General features: G+C 44.2%; 1 protein-coding gene across 1 annotated transcript in view; it reads left to right on the top strand.

The window, feature by feature from the left end:
* LOC140203630 (serine/threonine-protein phosphatase 2A 65 kDa regulatory subunit A beta isoform-like) overlaps nt 1-22,289 on the top strand; it is a 51,416-nt gene that overhangs the window by 10,115 nt on the left and 19,012 nt on the right. Inside the window, exons 6-12 of the mRNA XM_072269678.1 lie at nt 619-774; nt 3,980-4,094; nt 6,473-6,543; nt 7,458-7,592; nt 12,673-12,846; nt 19,659-19,719; nt 21,401-21,555. Of these exons, the coding sequence (XP_072125779.1) occupies nt 619-774; nt 3,980-4,094; nt 6,473-6,543; nt 7,458-7,592; nt 12,673-12,846; nt 19,659-19,719; nt 21,401-21,555 (867 nt within the window). The remainder of the gene's footprint in view (nt 1-618; nt 775-3,979; nt 4,095-6,472; nt 6,544-7,457; nt 7,593-12,672; nt 12,847-19,658; nt 19,720-21,400; nt 21,556-22,289) is intronic.

Here is a 22,289-nt window from a genome sequence, read left to right as displayed (position 1 = left end):
GGCAGTTTCTCGAGTAGGTTACTTGGTCGGCACAACTTTGGGGCTGGATAGCCTGTAAAGTGCTGTAGATTTCCGTGTTTCGATGAAGAGATATGGGGAGAAGGCAGGAGATTGGGCTGAAGGTGAAATGGATCAACCATGATGAAATGTCAGAGGAGACTCGATGTGCCAAATGGCCTAATTCAGCTCCTACATCCTACGGTGAAAAGTGACCACTTGGGTGATTAGCTTGGAGATTCACTCAGCAGAGAATGGTGCTTCAAGAGCAGGAGAAAGAAAATTGATTTATCAATAAATTTTTGCACTGTCATGACATTTGCTAATATACTAATCCAAGGAATGCTTCCATCAAAGGTTGCATGTTGATACACTCCAAATTTCCATTCCAGTACTTGTATCCTGGGAAGATTCCAGCACACATTGCAAAGTAATGAAACCTGTTGCTACTTTCTAGGTGATCTGAACGGATATCATCTGGGAAACAATTGTTATATTGTCAGTATTTATTTTTATGATTTTTTTGATGAGATTAGTTCTTCCTAATGTTAACTTCAGGAAATTAATTTTGTTTTTTAATGAAGAACCAGCTCAAACCCGGTTTGAACATCTTTTTCACAGGATTCGGTGAGGCTGTTGGCAGTTGAGGCTTGTGTGAGCATAGCCCAGCTGCTGCCCCAGGAAGACCTGGCAACGTTGGTGATGCCGACCCTCCGGCAGGCAGTGGACGATGAATCCTGGCGTGTTCGCTATGTGGTGGCAGACAAATTTTCTGAGGTACGTGTTATTGCTAAAGCACAAAATGCATCTCTTTGGTATGATGATATGGTGCATTTATGTTTTAAAGCTAGTCTTTAAGTTTTCTGTTCCAGCTGGAATCCCTTCTGATTCTGTCAAAAGTCATGAAAGCACGATTAGTTCCTCTAATATAGTTTTAAAAAATCATTAAATCAAGCACCTGCGTATTTTTAATATAATTGACTGACATGCCAAAAGGTGCTGAGATTTCTTTCCAGATTCATTTAATTAGCCTGTTTTTAAACATGGATCTGAAATAGAACAAAGTTGGTCTGAATTGAGCTCAGATCTTTTTCAGTGTATCTGAAGGATAATCCTGTGACAGGGGTTTAGAACAAACTTGTTGGCATAGTGCCAGGGATCTGGGGATTCAGCACGTGCACAGGTTGATGACACTGATATTTTTCACTTTCGACTGGAGGAAGTCAAGGGGAACTTCAGTTCTGTTTAAAAATGAGCCGAAAGGTTGAAAAGCCAGGACGATCCTCAGAGACTTTGACACTCAGGAACTTGAAATTACTCACCCTTTCCACAGTCCCCTTGATTAGGACTGACGTATGTTCCCTTGACTTCCCCTTCCTGACGTCCACAATCATTGGTTTTACTGTCATTGTGGTAAATTTTGTGATGTAGGGCATTAATTAATTAATTTAATTAAAATTTTGATGGACTGGACTTTGCTGGTTCCTTCCCACTGCTGACTTCACACAAACCAGGTATGGTGTAGGGAGGTGGTGATTCAACTTCACCCTCCTGTGGTCCACAATCAGTTCCTTGGTCTTACTGACAAAGTGCCAGATTGTTGCCACACCACTCAACCAGCTGATCTATCTCACTCCTCTTCGGCTCCTTGTCACCATCTGAAATTCTGCCAACAATAGTTGTGTCATCGGCAGATTTATAGTCCCGAAGAGCAGTCTCGGCCCGAAAGATCGACTGTTTATTTCATTTCCATAGATGCTGCCTGGCCTGCTGAGTTCCTCCAGTATTTTGTGCTGGGTTTCCAGCATCTGCAGAATCTCCTGTGTGTTTATAGTTTTTGAACCAGATGGTCTTTGTTCTCGGTATAAAACTTGTTGCCTCAGGCTTCCTCCTGTTGCTCCGGTTTCCTCGCACAGTCCAAAAGCATTCCGGTTAGTAGGTTAAAGGGTCATTGTAGATTGTTGCACAAGTTGGTGGGTTACTGGCGGTGCAGTTTGAAGGGCCGGAACAGCTTGTTGTGTTCTGTGTCTCCAATTAAATCTATGCCCTTTAGTCTTAGACTTTCCCAGCCTGGGAAAACACTCGGATCTACTGAAATCTCTGTGCTTTTCTCACCACAATGTAATACAAATCCTCAAAATAAAGGCACATTGCCTACCCAGGTTAATTGCAAACATTAACAATCAGGTTAACATTATTTAACAATTAAGAAGCATTATTTAATGATTAAATAACATTATTTAGTTGTTTCTTTTGACCTGAGAAATTAGCTGATTACAATTGCTCACGTTGTTGTCTGTGTACCATACTTTCGGATTCAGAGCCATCAACGACAATATTTTCTCAACTTTGCCTTTCTTTAAAAATTTAAAATTCCGTCTCTTTAGGCCAGGAAAATCCGGTCCCACCCCAAAGCATTGAGATTAAATCTTTCTGTTCTGTATGAGTGTAAAATCTGTACTGAAGCAGCTGGTTTATCTGTGGATATTTTATCAAGGATAGATCATTACAGCTGTTTTACCTGGGTAACACTAAAGAATGCTGCTTCTAAATGGACACCATTTATCTGACCATTCCCTTTTTCTCCCCACTCATTTATTTCTTTACCAGAGCATGGGGTATCCACTCATTGATAAACATCTGAACACAATGGCAACATTTCTCTGGGTTTCTTTCCTCTTACCCCATGGCTTCACGTGACCCTGATTGGGGGGGTGGGGTTGGCTAAGCAGGTGCTACACCTTGCCCAAGGGTGACCTGCAGGCTAGCGGAGGGAAGGAACGCCTTACATGTCTCTTGGTAGAGATGTATTTCCACCCTGCCACCCATGATAAAATTACATAATTCAAAACTGTAAACCTGATCGAAAATTAAAGCAAATTACAGATGGACCAGTGTTCAAAAGGACACAGAAAACACAGCCATTTTGTCAGCTTAGGATTGTTACCCTTGGAACAGGCAAAGACGTTATATTGTCTGTCTTTATACGATAACTAACCCGTGTTCAAAAATAAGCTCCATATAAGGTAACACACACAAAAATGCTGGAAGAACTCAGCAGGTCAGGCTGCATCTATGGAAGTGAATAAACAGTTGACGTTTTGGGCCAAGACCTTTCATCAGGACTGGAAAGGAAGGGGAAATATGCCAGAACAAGATAAAGGTTGCCAGAGCACTTGTGAAATTGGCACCAACCCATTATTGGAAAACAATTGCATTAGAACGATACAGAGTTTATTGTATTTATAAAGTTCTGCTATCATTGCTAATGACAGACCATCACAAAAGGCACTTTCTATGCTCAAGATCACGTATAAACTAATCTTGCAATGAAGTCTGTAGCTAAAGTATAGTTCAGATTTTTAATTTTGAAGTTCATATTTTCAGAGTACATACATGTCACCACATAAAACCCTGAGATTCATTTTCCTGTGGGCATACTCAGCAATTTCTATAGAATAGTAACTGTAAACAGGATCAATAAAAGATAAAGTACAAATGCAAATATAAATAAATAGCAATAAATAACAAGAGTATGAAATAACAAGATAAAGAGTAATTAAAGTAAGATCATTGCTCGTGGGAACATCTCAATTGATTAAGTGTACTGATCCCCTGTAGTTCAAGATCCTTATGGTTGAGGGGTAATAACTGTTCTTGAACCTGGTGGTGTGGGTCCTGAGGCTCCTGCAGCTTCTACCTGATAGTTGAGGGGTAATAGCTGTTCTCGAGCCTGGAGGTGTGGGTCCTGAGGCTCCTGTACCTTCTACCTGATGATTGAGGGATAGTGACTGTTCTTGAACCTGGTGGTGAGGGTCCTGAGGCTCCTGCACCTTCTACCTGATGGCAGCAGCGAGACCAGTGTGGAAAAGAAAGATGGTGTTGTCTTTGTGATTCCTCTGTTCACGTGTTAATGCACAGATTGCTGCTATTGAAACCCGCTCTATCTTTGTTACTCATTTGGTTTCTCTTGCCTTTAAAGCTTCAGAAAACCGTGGGTCCTGAAATTGTGGAAAATGATCTGGTTCCTGCTTTCCAAAACCTGTTGAAAGATTGTGAGGCTGAAGTGCGAGCAGCTGGGGCCAACAAAGTTAAAGGTTGGTTGGGAATTCTCATTCTTGTCTTTTCCATCCCGTTTAAGATGTTGTTGGTGAAGCACAGTGACAACTTTCTGGCAGCAGAAACAACTATCAATTACTTCATTAATAGACTCTTGTTCTGGGCAATGACACTGCAATCTGTGCCTGTAACTTTCCTAGTGGAGACGAGGCCTTTGATCCAGCTGTACAACCTGGCATTTTGCAGTGCAGTCCTGAACATTATTTGCTTACTTTTCTTGTCTGCACAATTTGTCTTTTTTTCCTGCGCATTGTGTGATTGATGGTTTTCTGTCTTTAATGGGTTCTGTTGGGTTCCTTTGCTTTGTGGCTGCCTGTAAGGAGACAAATGTCAAGGTTGTGTATAGTACGCATGGTGGTTGCACATTTTGTCCGACGATGACAGGAAACCTGTGCGGGAGAGTTTTTAAAATGGAAAAGCCTTTGCACTGTGGCAGTTCCACTCTCTTGGCCTCAGAAGTCCGGGTCCAGTGGTATGAACACGTGCCAGAAGAAACAGGGGTCTTCTTGTTTGCAGTGGATGACCAGGACGCTTTCTGTGTCTTTTCATGCCCCTCGCTCTCCACAGCGCGATGCAGAGCCACCTTCCTGGCCGTTGGGCTTTACTGTAGATCGCACCCGCCCAGTCCGCTGAGGTTGACTTTGCGTGCTAGGACTGGCTTGTCCGAATCTCACTGGAGTATGAGACTGCTGTCACGTGCAAATGGCTGCTTGCAGCCACAGGGGAGAGATGAGTGTCCGGTGGGGAGCAAAGGTGAGTGAGCTGCCCCGGAATGGACACGACAAGCCCCTTCACCAGAGGTGCGACCCCTTCCCTGGACACCCCTGAACTTTGAACTCCTGTGAAAGATGTAAACAAGGTTGAAAGAATGCAGAGAAAATTTACAAGGATGTTTCCTGGTCTGGAGGACCTGACTTAGAAGGAAAGATTGAATAGGTTAGGACTGTATTCTTCAGAATGCAGAAGACTGAGAGGAGATTTGATGGAGGTACAATATTATGGGGGTGTATGGATGGGATAAATGCAAGCAGGTTTTTTCCACTGAAATTGGGTTGGACTACAACCAGAGGTCATGGGTTAAGGGTGAAAGGTGACAAGCTTAAGGGGAACATGAGGGGAAACTTCTTCACACAGAGGGTCATGAGAGTGGAACGAGCTGCCAGCACAAGTGGCCCATGCAGTTTTGATTTCAATATTTAAGAGAAGTTTGAATAGGTACATGGATAGTAGGGATATGGAGGTGGTGGTGGTGTTATGGACCTGGTGTAGGCAGATGGGAGTAGATAGTTTGAATTGTTCAGAATGGACGAGAGGGGCCAAAGGGCCTTTTCTGTGCTGTGCTTTTCTATGACTCTATTTAATGTGGTACCACATATCCAGGTGACACTTCTCCAAGTGAGAACAGCATGCCAGCATGCCTCCCCTTTGGCATCCTGATCTGATCCTAGAACTGGATGACAGCAAATGGAAAGGAATTGTGTGCCACTTGACTTCATGTTTCGATGGTGGCTGCTCCTTACAAATTGCACTTCATTGCTTGTGCAGAGTCTTGAAAGGTTGTGAGATTGTGAAAAAGAGTGAATGCTGTTCTTTACGTTTGTACCACTGACTGCCTAACCCGAGGCCCTCCGTTGGTCAGGGTCCACCATGGATGTTACGTGCAGCTGTCTACGTGATACGTAAGCCAGGGCAGTATGATATGGAGAGTAAGCTGTTGCCCATGTAGCAGGCTCCCCCTCTCCACGCATCTGATGAGTCCAAAGGATCGGCAGAGACCGATACAGTTTGGTACCAGTGGCATCGCAGGAGTTGCCAGTCAGCGTTGAACTCAACGTAGGATTGCCTGGGAGAATCCGGCTCCGGATTTTTCCCTCGGGGTTTACTCCCGGGAAAATGTACAGATGTACCAAAATTGAACCTGTGCTGACTCTTGATGTTTACACTGTAGGTGCTGGCCTTGCTTTTCCTTGTGCGACTTAAATAGTGCTTCAGAATGTATGTTTTCTCTTGCCACTATCTTGTGAGAAGATACAAATATTAAGGCAGATGCTTTTCAGCAATTGCTTAATCTGTTAAACTTTATTGATTTATCATTGTGGTGAGAGTGTGGAACGAGCTGCCAGCGCAAGTGGTGCGTGCAAGCTCGATTTCAACGTTTAAGAGAAGTTCGGATGGGTACGCAGATGGTAGTGGTATTGAGGGCTATGGTCCAGATGCAGGTTGATGGGAGTAGGCAATTTAAATGGATCGGCACAGAATAGATGGGCTGAAGGGCCTATTTCTGTGCTGTACTTTTCTCTGACTCCATTGTTTTGTTTGAGAATAACTCTCTAACATGCAGTACTCTATCTTGCAGATTTCTGTGAAAACTTGCCAGTAGATTGCAGGGAGACTGTCATAATATGTCACATCTTGCCGTATGTTAAGGTAATATGCCTTCTCAAATTCTTGGCTGGTTATACAGTCTATCTAAAATTAATGTAGCAACTCATCTCATTCACTTCAGGAAAAAGTCCCTCAGTATTTTGGGTGGGTCTGAAACGACGATTCAGGCACCATTTATCAGTGTGAACTGCTTGTAACTGGAAAAGCTCAGTGTCCAAGCACGAGTCACATCTTGCCCCCTCTCCTGTCCCATTCTCCTCTCCTGTCCCATCCCCCTCTCCCACTCCCTCCCCATCCCCCTCTCCTGCTCCCTCCCCCTCTCCCAAAGGGCTGAGTCCTGCCGAAGGGTTTTGGACAGAAATGCCGACTGTCCTTTTCTCCATAGGTGCTGCCTGGCCTGCTGAGTTCCTCCAGCATCTTGTGTGTGTTGCTGGTTTTTTAACATGGTGTTGGCTGCCTGGAGTGATGGGAGAGGCAGATATATCGGGGACTTTTAATGACGTTTAGATAAGCACACGAATGTGAGGAAAACGGAAGAATATGGACATCGTGTAGATTAGATTGCCCACTTGATTAGGAATTTAAGTATAACATTGTGGGTTATAGGGCCGGTTCTGTTCCATGATTTATATAAACTAGAATATCAAACTGTAAAAGAAATTATTTAAGAATGATCCGTGACTGACCAGGTGGATCATAAGAACGTGGAGCAGGATGGCATCATGAGTGAGATATCTAATGACAAACAAGAGAAAATCTGCAGATGCTGGAAATTCGAGCAACACACACAAAATGCTGAAGGGACTCAGCAGGCCAGGCAGCTTCTATGGGGAACAGTACAGTCGACGCTTCTGTAGGTGCTGCCTGGCCTGCTGAGTTCCTCTAGCATTTTGTGCGTGTTGACTGAGATACCTGTCTGGGTTTTCATTTGATCATTTTTTGTGTTTCTTTTCCAGGAACTTGTGTCTGACACCAATCAACACGTGAAGTCAGCTCTGGCCTCTGTTATTATGGGCTTGTCCACCATCCTGGGCAAGGACAGCACTGTTGAGCACCTGCTTCCCCTGGTCTTGGCTCAGCTCAAAGATAAGGTAATTTTATCATGAAGTACAAACTTTAACATACCCCTTGCGTGACTGGTGGCCATCGTGGATAATATTTGATTAGCCTACCGAAATCAGGCAAACACCAATGGAGAGCTTTCTTCTGTGTGCTGTTTGGAAGCTGTTGTCAAGTCCAGAGTGCTGAGGAAAGGTCGCTTATTGTTCATCAGGCGATCAAAAAGTTGGTTGTCGTCTCTGGAACTTGTACATCTGCTGAAGGTGACGAGCAGTCCATGCTCCACCACAAGATACAGGTATCTGGATAAGTGTGCCAGAATGGGACGTGTTGCAACACAGACTGATGTGTCTAGGCTTTTACTCTCACTGATATCGATTCCTGGAAGGGGACAGCAGTTGGCCCATGTTCATCTGCTTTCTTTCCTGTTGACAAACATTGTAACTGCCGTTTGCTTGAAGCTGTGCGGTGATGTCCAGCATTCTAAAGTGTTATAATCACAGATTCTGCAGATGCTGGCAATCCACAGCCACACGCGTGCACACACACATACACACACACACAATGCTGGAGGAACTCAGCAGGTCAGGCAGCATCTATGGAGGGGAATGAACCCTTGGGCTGACACCCTTCGTCAGGACTGGAAAGGAAGGGGGAAGGCACCAGAATAAGAAGGTTGGGAGGATGGGGGGAGTACAAGCTGGTAGGTGATAGGTAGACCAGGTGATGGGAAAGGTTGGTGTGCAGGGGAGGGGAGTTGAAGGCAGGTGATGGGTGGGAAAGGTAAAGGGCTGGAGAGGATAGATAGTAGGGGAATTAAGGGTTATGGGGAAAAGGCAGGTAGATGAAGCTGAGTTTATGGACAGGTCAGCCATGATCTTACTGAATGGCGGGGCAGGCTTGATGGGCCGGATGGCCTACTCCTGCTCCGATTTCTTATGCTTTTATGAATCATGAATGGAATAACAACTGTTTCTTCCACCGGAGTCTCTCGAACTGTTCTTTTAGTTTGAGAGCTTCAGATAAGAGCAAATGTGCAGTGCGTTCTTTAGAAGCAGTGATGTGAGCTGGTTTGTAATCTGAGTGCATATTGGATTAAAGATGAATCGGTTAATGGTGTGATGGAGCTGTTATTTCTCCATCCATCAAGTTCCTTGTTTATTTTGGCGTGAACTTAAACAAAACTGTTGCATGTGCAAATTCTGGATTTTTTAATTTATATGGAAATTTGCATTCTTTCATTATTTTTACAGAATTAAGATTATTTTTAAAAATGTAAAAAAAATCTCTCCCCTCTCCTCTCTTTCCTCAATTCCCCACTCTGAGCTTTTACTTCTCACCTGTCTATTACTTCTCCCTGGGTCCCCACCTCCTTCCATCTCTCCTGTGGTCCACTCTCTTCTCCTCTCCTCTCTCAGATTCTTTCTTCTCCAGCCATTGACCTTTCCCACCCACCTGTCTTCACCTAACACCTTCCAGCTGGCCTCCTTCCCCTCTCCTCACCTTTATATCCTAGCATCTTCTGCCTCCCTTTACAGTCCCGATAAAAGGCCTCGGCCTGAAACACCGACTGTTTACTCATTCCCATAGATGCTGCCTGAGCTGCTGAGTTCCTCCAGCGTTTTGGGTGAATTGCTCTGGATTTCCAATGTCTGCAGACTTGATTCCCTTCATGTGCTACACCCGAAAAGATTCCCCAAATGTCAGAAATGCCTCGATTTTCCAGGCACAGCTGACAGATTCAAAGTGTACATCTTCAAATTGGCAGCTGTTAATTCAAGCCTTGAATTATTTGTTAGTTTGAAATGAAATCAAGAAAAAAGCCTGCCGAATCATGATTTGAACTGTTGGATAATTTAATAGTAATTAGTATCTTGCATCTATTTATGCCAAAGGTGCAGAAAGATTTCTCAAACGCAGAAATTCAAGTGTTTTTCTTTTGTGAAATGCAGCTTTTCACAAAATGACCGTTGTTTCCTCCCATGGCCCTCCCGAGGAGCTCGCCTGCACTCAGGGAGAGTGAACGGACAATAAATTAAGACTCAGGAACAGAATTAGGCCACTCAGCCCATCGTGTCTGCTTAGCCATTCCATCATGGCTGGCTTATTACCCTCTCGGCCCCATTCTCCTGCCTTCTCCCCCGTAACCTTTAACACCCTGACTAATCAAGAACCTGTCACCCTCCACGTTAGGTATACCCAATGACTCGTCCTCCACAGCCTTCAGCGTTGATGGATTCCACAGATCCACCGCCCTTTCCTGAAGAAATTTCCTCTCAGCTCTGTTCTAAATGGACGTCCCTCTATTCTGAGGCTGTGCCCTCTGGTCACAGGAAACCTCCTCTCTGTTCTAGGCCTCTTAATATTCCATAAGTTTCAATGAGATTCACCCCTCTTCCTTCCCGTCTGAACTCCATCGAGGACAGAGCCGGAGCCGTCAAGCACTCCTCCTGTATGTTTCATTCCCAGGATCATACTCGTGAACCCTCTCTAATATCAGCACATCTTAGATAAAGGGCCCAAAGCTGCTCACTATACCCCCAACTGCGTTCTGACCAATGCCTTATAAAGCTTCAGCATTACCCTTATATCTTTTCTAGTCCTCTCAAAATGAATGCCAACATTCCATTTTCTTTCCGTACCACCAACTCAGCCTGCAAGATAACGTTTAGGGAACCCTGCACGAGGTCTCCCAATTGCCTTTGCACGTCTGATTTCTGAATTTTCTGCCCATTTGGAAAATAGTACACGTCTTTACTCCTTCTACCAAAGTGCATGGCCATACGTTTCTGGTAGTAGGCACCCTTCGATCCCGGGGATGATGGGTTTGTGCCTCTGGTGGACTGTGTCCTCTCCTGGGCAGGAAGGTTTGAAGGACCGGCTCTTCCCATGCAGCAGGCTCCCCCTCTCCACATCACTCATGTTGTCGAAGGGAAGGGCAAGCGCCAATACAGCTCGGCACCAGTGTCATCGCAGAGGTTGCCGGAGTGAAGCTGTAAACAACATCAAACTGCCTTAGGGGTTTACCCCCAAAGCCTTTCCCATGGGTGGGCATGACTGCAAGGCAGTGGAGGTTTAAAATCAGGGTTTTCCCTCTCCTAAGCGGGCTGCCGCCCAAGGCTGAGAAATCCTACCTACCAGAAACACTTTCGGTCAGTGCAGTATATTCCAACTGCCACTGCCTTGCTATTCTCCCAATCTATCAAGTCCTTCTACAGACTCTCTGCCCCTCCACCTATCTTGGTATCATCCACAAATGTGACCACCAAGCCATCAATTCCGTTGTCCAGATCATTGACATCTGCTTGAAAAGAAACGGTCACAATACCGACCCCTATGGAACACTAATGGTCACCTGCAGTCAACCAGAAAAGGCCCCTTTCATTTGCAACTCTTTGCTTCCCGTCAGTCAGGCAATCTTCTATCTTTACTAGGATATCTTCTGTAATACCATGGGCTCTTAACTTGTTAAGGAGTCTCATGTGCGGCATCTTGTCAAACTCCAAGTAAACAACATCCACTGACCCTCCTTTCTCTATCCTGCCTGTAATTTCCCCTTAAGGAAACCATGCACTTCCAAGTACTGGGAGCCTCGTCCTTAATAATGGACTCCCAACATTCTCCCAACCACTGAAGTCAGGCTGAAGGGCCTATAGTTTCATGTCTTTTGCCTCCCTCCCTTCAGAGTGAAGTGACATTTGGAAATTTCCAGTCCTCTGGAACCATTCCAGATTCTAATGACTCTTGAAAGATTATTACTAATGCCTCCCCAATCTCTACAGCTGCCTCTTTCAGAACCCTGCGGTGTAGCCCATCTAGTCCAGGTGACTTGACTACCTTCAAAACTTTCAGCTTCCCAAGCACCTTCTCCTTAATAAAAGCAACTGCACTCACTTCTGCTAACTGACTCTCGAATTTCTGGCATACTGCTCGTGTGACCATAACTTGGACCATAATGTATAGTACTGTGCAAAAGTCTTAGGCTGGTGTATATAGCTAGGGTGTCTGAGTTTTGCACGGTCCTGTAGTAATTCTTATATACTGCACTGTGCTGCTGCTGCCGCAAAAAAAAATCAAATTTCTTGACATCTGTGAGTGATGATAAACCTCACAGATGTCTGATATGGGTCTCTGATGTGGACTGAGAGTGGGAAGGGGGCAGGGAGAGGGGAGTTGTGTCCCTGTCCCCCTCTTTTGGTGAATGTCGGTGATAGCGTAGGATGATATCGTGGTTCTGCATTTGTGTTTATGGACTGTGGACTTTTTCAGATTTAGGGTTTTTATATTCTGTTTTTTTCATCGCCTTATTCTTTTCGTTTTGTTGTGTGAGAGGAGGGTGTTTGGGGGTAAAATGCTCTGTTAGTTTTTCGTGCGGGGGATGGATTGGGGGGGGTCGATGTTGCTATTCCATTTTGTGTGTGGCGGGAGGGGTAGTTTTGGGGATCAGATGATCAGGATGCCATTATTTTTTGTACCAGGGCTGGGGAGGTGTAGGTTTCATGCTTCTCTCTGAGTGACTTTCATCTTCTTTCTTTGCTTCGTGGCTATCTGGAGAAGACAAATTTCAGGGTTGTATTTGGATATGTGCTTTGATCATAAACAAACCTTTGACTCTTTGGTTGGGAAAAGGGGGAAGGGAGCGGGAAGCACCAGAGAGACATTCTGTAATGACCAATAGACCAATTGTTTGGAATCAAATGCCCTTGCTTGTGTTCTCAGGGCTGAGTGTGTCTGCACTCGCACCACACCCTCCTGCCCCTGGCAGTCCACCTCAGCCACCTCTCTCACACCCCTCCCGTGGGTGCTCCACTCTCACCATTCCCAACATCCTGTGCTCCCGCCAGATTTACAAACTTGCTCTCCACTGCACGTTGGCAAGTACAGTTCTGTGCAAAAGTCATTGGCACCCTGGCTAGATGTGCATGTGCCTAAGTACTGTAAGTGTGAAAGTGGCATTCATATTTCTTTTGTGGGATTAATATTTCATAAATGTCCAAGATGATACTTTGAAAGCAGAGAGTCTGGGGAGCGCCAGTGTGTTTGTCAGACAGCGTTCGCAGTATGAATGTTTTTCACCTTTGCTGTACTCAGAAAATTGCCTTTCCTTCCTAGTGCCCTGAGGTCCGTTTGAACATAATCTCCAATCTGGACTGCGTGAATGAAGTTGTTGGAATTCACCAGTTATCACAGTCTCTCCTGCCAGCCATTGTAGAATTAGCAGAAGATGCCAAATGGAGAGTGCGCCTTGCGATAATCGAGTACATGCCTCTGCTTGCAGGGCTGCTGGTGGGTGGTTTATTCTAAAATGTTTTTATAGTCTATTAGCAATGCTTCCATATGGATGATTTGCAGAATGGAAATGATTGCCCATATCAAATTGATACTTTAGTTTAAAGACGGAAATAACTTTGAACATCTTCTTTCCTTTTGCGCCAGAAGCAAATGTGCGATAGTAACAATTATACTTGTAGCCCACTGACATGGGTAGTCTTACTTTAGACTCGGGGCTCCCAACCTTTTTTTTAATTGACCATTAACCAAGTAGGGGTGGAAACCTCTGGTTTAGACAATCAGGTTTAGACCCCTGTTTAAGGACTGCGGACTTTGTCAGACTTAGGGATTTTATATTCTGTTTTTATATTGTCTGTTTCTTTTCATTTTGTTGTGCGAGGGGAGGGTGTTTCGGGGTAAAATGTTCTGTTAGTTTTTGTGTGGGGGATGGGCTGGGGTTGTTGCTGTTCCATTTTCTGTGTGGAGGGAGGGGTGGTTTTGGGGGGGGCTGATGATCAGGATGCCATTCAATGACTTTCATGTTTTTTCTTTGTTTCATGGCTATCTGGGGAAGACAAATCTCAGAGTTGTACATGATAATAAGTGAACGTTTGGCCTGCACATCAAACAGACACAAACAGAAAGGGCAATAAACTCCATACAATCAGATGAGGGGGTGACAACGGTTGTCGCAGAGGAAATAAACAATATCTTTTTGAGATTTTACCAAGATCTGTACAGCTCAGAATATTCAGATTCAGCTCCACAAATACAAAAGGAATTTCTCGACTTGTTACAATTTATACCCCGAGATGAAACGTCCTTGACCTGACTGGAGTTTAACTTAGAGGCTAAAGAATTGTCTGCAGCTATAACTAACATGAAGGGAGGGAAAACTCCTGGGCCCAATGGAAATTCCGATTGAAATATATAAAATCTTTAAGACTAAACTAATACCACCTCTGCTTGATATGTATCAGGAGTCATTTGACAATGGATCCCTTCCCTCCTCTCTTAATATGGCAGCAATCACACTACTGTTAAAACCTGGAAAACCACCATCCCTTTGTGGATCTTATAGGTCAATCTCACATCTGAACAATGATCTCAAAATTCTCTGTAAGGTATTAGCTAGGAGGCTGGAGCCACTGTTGCCAAAAATGGTCCACCCTGACCAAAATGGGTTTGTAAGGGAAGGCAGGGCTTCCACAACATTCGAAGAGTGCTTAATATACTTTAAGAAAAATCTGGAAGCTCTGATAGCGCTATTCTGTCATTGGATGCCAAGAAAGCCTTCGACAGAGTGGAGTGGAATAGGGGGAAAATTTCTAAGATACAGCTTCTGTATTCTAACCCACAGGCTGAAGTTTTAACTAACCTGCTTTTTTCAGCATCTTTTAAACTCCAACGGGGAACAAGACAGGGATCTCCCCTCCTGTTTATCCTGGCCATTGCGCCACTTGCTATGGCAATTTGAAAACAGGCTAACATAGCAGGAATAACTATAGGAGATGTAGAACATCGCATAGCCCTGTACATGGATGACGTAATTTTGTCAGAACAGGGTTTACCTATTTGGGTGTTAAAATTACTCCTACTATTGGTAAAATTATCCCAACTAATTATAACCCTCTCCATTGCAGGTGTTTATATCCTAATTTGTTCATGCTTGCTCCTGCCCGCAGACATAATTATCCAATCCCTATGTACTTATTTACTCTTTCTTTTATTTATTAAAGAAATGTTTTTCTAATTTCATCTGGAATAATAGATGTCCAAGACTCAGGCTTTCCCTGTTATATCTGCCGTATGATAGAGGTGGCTTACAGCTACCAAATCTTATATGGTATTTCTGGGCGGCCCAAATTAGAGCAGGAATGTTTTATTTTGTTAAGGATCACTCCCCTCCTTGGGTCTCAATGGAATCCCAGTTGATCAATATCCCTCTAGAACTATATATGTATTCAGCAAATAAGAAAAACCTGGTCACACAATCTAAAATCCCTTTCTTAAAAAATACAATAATGATTTGGCACGATGCTCTTGCGGAAATGGGTGAGACATCACAGTTATCCCAGTTTACTCCTATCTTTGGTAATGATAGCTCCAGCCCGGCAGAGCGGATCCTAGTTTTAAAACTTGGCCGCCCCGAGGCATAGCTAAGGTGTCTGATCTTTATAATGGCAATTCATTTATGTCTTTTGAAGAACTCAAGGCCACATATGGAATTCCAACAAAACACTTTTTTAAATGCCTTTAGTTGCAAAGGTTTATTATGTCCAGGCAAAGTTACAGTTTGAAGCTCCCTCCTTTATTTACCCTAGAAGACATCACTCTGAAATTATCTGAAGCTAGGGGACAAGTGTCTGAATTATACATGTAAGGGTTTCTTCTTTTATGTTACTTGCTAAGGCTAATAAAATGGCTTCTCTGTACTATTAACTGCTGAGACAGTGGTTCTCTGGAGCAGCTTGTTTGGGTTATAATTACTGATACAGGAATTGTATTCATTTGCTAACCAATTGGGATAGATGGTATTCTTTCTTGTGTGTCTGTAAGCTATTCTTTTTCGTGGGCTTTGGGCAGAAGGCGTGATGGGGACAGAGAGAGGAGACGCGAGGAGAGAGATGCTGTAAGCTGGGCAACGGCACGGACCCCGAGCGGGAGTCCGCAGCCCAGGGTCTTCAGCGAGGATAGGAGGCGAGGACAGACTCGTGTGGAGTGTTTGGTGGATCACCGAGGGTGGTCCCATTCGTGGGTTGGCGGAGTTCAGAGGACATTGATTGGAGGAAGGGAGACCCGGTTCTGTAAGAGCTCCAACGAGTGTGCACCGAACTGATAGTTACTGACTTGGCACCTTTATTCTATTTGTTTCTACTAACCCATCAGCAAGAAATACTTATAAAGTGTAATCATTTAATGGCATATGGCGTACTGTCTGTTAATTGGCGGTGTGGGGTACATCACACAGCATCCACACAGACCTGATCACCCCGTTTGGCGGGGCTGAAGGCTGCTCCCCCTAGACGAAAGCGAGCTGAGCGAGTCTAGGCTTACCAGGGGGCTACATACAAATTGTTTGCAAGTAAATGCAAAGAGTCATCAAACAACATGCTACAAGCATGGAGAACTGATTTGCATGAGAATCTGTCAGAAAAAGAGTGGTCAGAAGCTTGTTCCTTCGTTCAAACCCAGTCAGTGAACACTCATTCTAAGCGGATAACCAGACAGTACATTACTCCAGTCAGGTTTCGTCACTTTAACCCCAACATTCCAGAAACATGCTTTAAATGTAATCACTAAAAGGGGTCTCTGTTCCATTGTATGTGCGAGTGCCCCCAGATAATCTGCTTCTGGAAGAAGGTGCTGGATTTGATTAGTCAGATTATTGGAAAAAAGGTGCTCCTTGATCCTAAATTATGTATTCTGAACATTTATCCAAAGGACTTTGTAACCTCCAAAAGTGCAAGGTCTCTGCTTAATATTTGTTTTTTGAAAGCCAGACGTTGCATAGCCTATTCATGGAAGAAACCCACAACCAGTGGACTTTCACAATGGCTGAAAGGAGTGACTTCGTATCTTGCTCTAGAAAAGATCAACTACATCACAGAAAAACAAACTTGGCAAATGTCGGGAAATTTGGGATATTTTCTACAAGTTTCTGGAGAACAATATTTGGGATGATGAAAGTAACAAATTGAATTGACAGCTTGTTTTTAATGGCCGGGTGTTTGCTTTTTTTGTGCGTTGTTTTTCCTTTTATTTCTGATGTATTTTATTTTTCCCTTTTTCTTTAACCTTGTTGCACTTTCAAACCTATGGATGATCGAATGTGTTTACTTTTCATTCTGTAAAAGCAATAAAGAGATGTTTGAAAACAAATAAGTGAACCTTTGAATCTTTGATTGGGAAAAGGGGAAGGGAGAGGGAAGCACCAGAGAGATATTCTGTAATGATCAATAAACCAATTGTTTGGAAGCAAATGACCTTGAGAGCAGAATTAGTCCATTCAGCCCATTGAGTCTGCTCCAACATTCCACCATGGCTGATTTGTGATCCCTCTCAACCCTATTCTCCTGCCTTCTCCACATATCCTTTCACACCCTGATTAATGAAGAGCCTGTCAGCCTCCATTTTAATTATACCCAATATCTTGGCTTCCACGGTTGTTCATGGAAAAAAATTCCACAGATTCACCACCCTCTGGCTGAAGAAATCACTCCTCATCTCTGTTTCTGCCAGGTGCTCCGATTTCCTCCTCCATCCCAAAGACGTGCTGGTTGTAAACTGGTTGTTGTAGATTCCTCCTCTGTGTCGGTAACTAGCAGGAGTAGTGAGGTAGTGTTCATGGGTTCGGTGTCCACTCAAAAATCGTATGGCAAAGGGGAGGAAGCTGGTCCTGAATCAGTGAGTGTGTCTTCAGACAAATTGTCCCTCCTTTCTGGTAGTAGCAATGAGAAGAGGCTGGTGGGGCCCTTAATGATGGACACTGCCTTTGTGAGGCACCGCTCCTTGAAGATGTCCTGGATAATATGGAGGCTGGAGCACACGATGGAGCTGACTAATTTTATAACTCTCTGTAGCTTACTTAAGCTCTCCTGTATCATACCAGATTTAGTATGTATTTGGTTTTAAGGAAGCAAATCGCTCTCAGTTTCGGTGTGCAAACAGAAAGTAGATTTTCTTCAGTAAGGCCTTTGACAAGGTCCCGCATGGGAGGTTAGTTAGGAAAATTCAATTGCTAGGTATACATGGAGAGGTGGTAAATTGGATTAGACATTGGCTCAATGGAAGAAGCCAAAGAGTGGTAGTAGAGAATAGCTTCTCTGAGTGGAGGCCTGTGACTAGTGGTGTGCCACAGGGATCAGTGCTGGGTCCATTGTTATTTGTCATCTATATCAATGATCTGGATGATAATGTGGTAAATTGGATCAGCAAATTTGCTGATGACACAAAGATTGGAGGTGTAGTAGACAGTGAGGAAGGTTTCCAGAGCCTGCAGAGGGACTTGGACCAGCTGGAAAAATGGGCTGAAAAATGGCAGATGGAGTTTAATACAGACAAGTGTGAGGTATTGCATGTTGGAAGGACAAACCAAGGTAGAACATACAGGGTTAATAGTAAGGCACTGAGGAGTGCAGTGGAACAGAGGGATCTGGGAATACAGATAGAAAATTCCCTAAAAGTAGTGTCACAGGTAGATAGGGTCGTAAAGAGAGCTTTTGGTACATTGGCCTTTATTAATCAAATTATTAAGAGCTGGAATGTTATGATGAGGTTGTATAAGGCATTGGTGAGGCCGAATCTGGAATATTGTGTTCAGTTTTGGTCACCAAATTACAGGAAGGATATAAATAAGGTTGAAAGAGTGCAGAGAAGGTTTACAAGGATGTTGCCAGGACTTGAGAAACTCAGTTACAGAGAAAGGTTGAATAGGTTAGGACTATTCCCTGGAGCGTAGAAGAACGAGGGGAGATTTGATAGAGGTATATAAAATTATGATGGGTATAGATAGAGTGAATGCAAGCAGGCTTTTTCCACTGAGGCAAGGGGAGAAAAAAACCAGAGGACATGGGTTAAAGGTGAGGGGGGGTAATGTTTAAAGGGAACATTGGTGGGGGCTTCTTCACACAGACAGTGGTGAGAGTATGGAATGAGCTGCCAGACGAGGTGGTAAATATGGGTTCTTTTTTAATATTTAAGAATAAATTGGACAGATACATGGATGGGAGGTGTATGGAGGGATATGGTCCTTGTGCAGGTCAGTGGGACTAGGCAGAAAATGGTTTGGCACATCCAAGAAGGGCCAAAGGGCCTGTTTCTGTGCTGTACTTTCTATGGTAAAGAGTTGTCAAGGTCTGAGTCAGAGTCACGGGCAGAGCTTGTGGTTGGACTACTCAGCCACGTGGTTACCCTGGGAATTATTAGCTGTGCTGGATATGAAGCAAAGTAACCTGAGAATTATGCAAAGGCTAACTTGTTCCCAGTGACTGAATGTAGAAAGTGGAATGTATTAACCACATGGGAGACGTGAATGTAGAATGGTGCACTGTCATGTCGAAGAGAGATACTGTGCGGGTCAGGAGTGTGGGATCTGTAATCTAAATAATCCAGCACATGCATAATTACGTTTAAATCGTGAAGTTGAAATAACATCCTGCTGTGGATGTGGTAGCATAGGATTCACTGGGTTATTTATTTAAAGGTACACTGAGGAATAAGGCCCTTCCCGCCCTTTGAACCGTGCTGCCCAGCAATCTCTGATCCAACCCTAGCCTAAACAGGGACAGGTAACAGTGATGAATTAACCTCCCAACTGGTGCGTCTTTGGATTGTGAGAGGAAACCCGCGCGTTCTGCAGGGAAAATTTACTGGCTCCTTACAGGTGACATCAGAATTCCCAAGCTGTAATAGTGTCACGCCAACTGCTACGCCACCGATAGTGGTTAGTAACGTTCTTACTGTCTGCATTAAACCATCGGACACTTTTAAGATTTTTCCTATTTTTCATGGATCATAGTTCTGGTATTGACACAAAGAAATTAATTAAGGATAGTCAAAATACTAGATGCAAGTACCTTAGATAGGGTATCTTCTGTGTAGCCTTCTGCCACGGCACAATCCAGTTTTGTGCAGTTTATTAGAGCACGTTGCCAGTCTTTCTTGTGTGACCCCTTCACCATTGGCTCAAAGGAGTTAGCAAACTGTACTGGTAAGTAGCGAAAGGTGAAGACGGCTAGAATGCAAATGTGGCAAGTTGGCATGTTCTACTAGAAATTCGAGGGGTTATTTTATCAACATTCTTTCTTTTGTCAAAACCTGTTTAGGGAGTGGAGTTTTTTGATGAGAAGTTGAACTGCTTGTGCATGACGTGGCTGGTGGATCGCGGTGAGTATAGCCTTGATGAATCGTTACTTTTGTTGAACGAAAGTCCTTCAAAGTTGTCCATGTCATCTTACTGGTGCTTCCATGATGCTGAGTGACCCTACCAGGTGCCTAACATGCTTCTTGTAAATCCTGTCTGTAGGAATCTTCTCCTGTAATTTGCCCACTGGTGAAGTAAAACTGACTGGTCTATAATTCCCAGGGTCATCCCTACTCTCTTTCCTGAACAAGAAAATAACATTTGCCAACTTCCAATCATCTGGTACTTCCTCCAGTGAGGGCTGGCCAGTGAGGATGCCCAGATCGTCACTAAAGGTGCAGCAATCTCTTCCCTTGCTTCCCGTAGTAACCCTGGGGTATATCACATCTGGCCCCGGGGACTTATCTATCCTAGGGCTTTTCAAAATTCCAGAACATCCTCTTTCTCAATGTCAACATGTTGCAGCATATCACTGCTCTCGCAAGCATCAAGGTCCCTCTCACTGGTGATTACTAAAGAAAAGTATTCATTGCGGATCTCCCCCAAAGTCCACTGACTCCAAACATTTTGCCTCTTTTAGCTCTGGCCGGCTCAGACTCTCACTCTGGCCATCCTCCTGTTCTTCAAGTTTGTTCTTCTGAATCCAACTCGCCAAGTCCTTCTCGTGGCCCCTCCTAGTTCTCCGAAGTCCATTCTTCACTCCCTCCCTGGCCACATTGTAACCCTCTGGAGCCCAGGCTGATCTTTGCATCCTACGCTTCTAGACTAGCTGTTGCACATCTCTTGTCAAGCATGGCTCCTTCACCCTTCTGTTCTTTCCCTGTCTCAGTGGGACAAAACTCTGCAGAGCCTCATCCAAGTGAAGCCCAAAATGACTTCCACATTTCAATTGTGTGTTTCTGAGTGTGTTCATCCCAGTTTTTACTCCCAGGTTCCTGCCCAATGTCCAATACCATCATAGTTCAAACACCGGCGCCCCCCTCCCCCCCAGTTATTACTGCTGCAAGCAATCTTGTCGTACTCTTGAACACATGGCAACAAGAAACAGACTTGACTTTGACCAATACATTTATTTATTTAATTATTCGAGAATAGCATGGAACGGGCCCAACAAGACGCACTGCCCAGCAACCGGCCGATTTAACCCTCGCCTCATCACAGGACAGTTTACAATGACCAATCAGACTACTAAGTAATAAATAATGGTAATCTATTCGAAGTATTTTTTAAGTATCTAATGGGGCAACACAGTGGCGTCTGGTTAGCGCAACACTTTGCAATTGGGTTCGATTCCCACTGCCACCTGTGAGGAGTTTACACGTTCTCAGCTTGACTGCGTGGGTTTCCTCCGGGTGCTCCTGTTTCCTCCCAGAGACCTACTGGTTGGTAGGTTAACTGGACATTGTAAATTGTCCTGTAATTAGGCTAGGGTTAATCGGGGGTGGCTCGCAGGGCAAGAAGGGCCTGTTCCACGCTGTATCTCAATAAATAATCAATGATAAGTAAGTATATTAAAATGCTACTCTCCAAGTGCATAATTTCCTCCACTGTGTGTAACTTGGTATGGAACAGGTTGACACTTTGAAGAAGGTGGTACGAGCATTTCATTTCGGAACTTTGTATTTTATCAGCAAGGTACATATTTGAAAATCAAGTAGTAACAGCGATCAGATCATTTCTTGACCTGTCAATGCTGTCTTGCAGTGTACGCCATTCGCGAGGCCGCGACCAACAACTTGACCAAGTTGGTGGAGAAGTTTGGCAAAGACTGGGCAGAATCCACCATTGTGCCGAAAGTACTTGCCATGGCCAGTGACCCCAACTACCATCACAGAATGACCACCCTCTTCTGCATTAACGTGAGTATAGCTTTGACAATGTACTTGCCCATGGCCAGTGACCCCAACTACCTTCACAGAATGACCACCCTGTTCTGCATTAACGTGAATATAGCTTTGACAATGTACTTGCCCATGGCCAGTGACCCCAACTACCATCACAGAATGACCACCCTGTTCTGCATTAACGTGAGTATAGCTTTGACAATGTACTTGCCCATGGCCAGTGACCCCAACTACCTTCACAGAATGACCACCCTGTTCTGCATTAACGTGAGTATAGCTTTGACAATGTACTTGCAATGGCCAGTGACCCCAACTACCATCACAGAATCACCACCCTGTTCTGCATTAACGTGAGTATAGCTTTGAAAATGTACTTGCCCATGGCCAGTGACCCCAACTACCATCACAGAATGACCACCCTGTTCTGCATTAACGTGAGTATAGCTTTGACAATGTACTTGCCCATGGCCAGTGACCCCAACTACCATCACAGAATGACCACCCTGTTCTGCATTAACGTGAGTATAGCTTTGACAATGTACTTGCCCAAGGCCAGTGACCCCAACTACCTTCACAGAATGACCACCCTCTTCTGCATTAACGTGAGTATAGCTTTGACAATGTATTTGCCCATGGCTAGTGACTCCAACTACCATTGCAGAATGACCACTCTGTTCTGCATAACGTGAGTATAACTTTGACAATACTTCCATTACACTTCACAAGCTGCTAAAATATTTCATGAATAA

The sequence above is a fragment of the Mobula birostris genome, chromosome 10 (assembly GCF_030028105.1).
Source record: "Mobula birostris isolate sMobBir1 chromosome 10, sMobBir1.hap1, whole genome shotgun sequence".
In the NCBI taxonomy this organism is placed as follows: Eukaryota; Metazoa; Chordata; class Chondrichthyes; order Myliobatiformes; family Myliobatidae; genus Mobula; species Mobula birostris.
The sequence above is the reverse complement of the archived record's forward strand: the minus strand, read 5'-3'. Positions and strand labels throughout refer to the sequence as shown.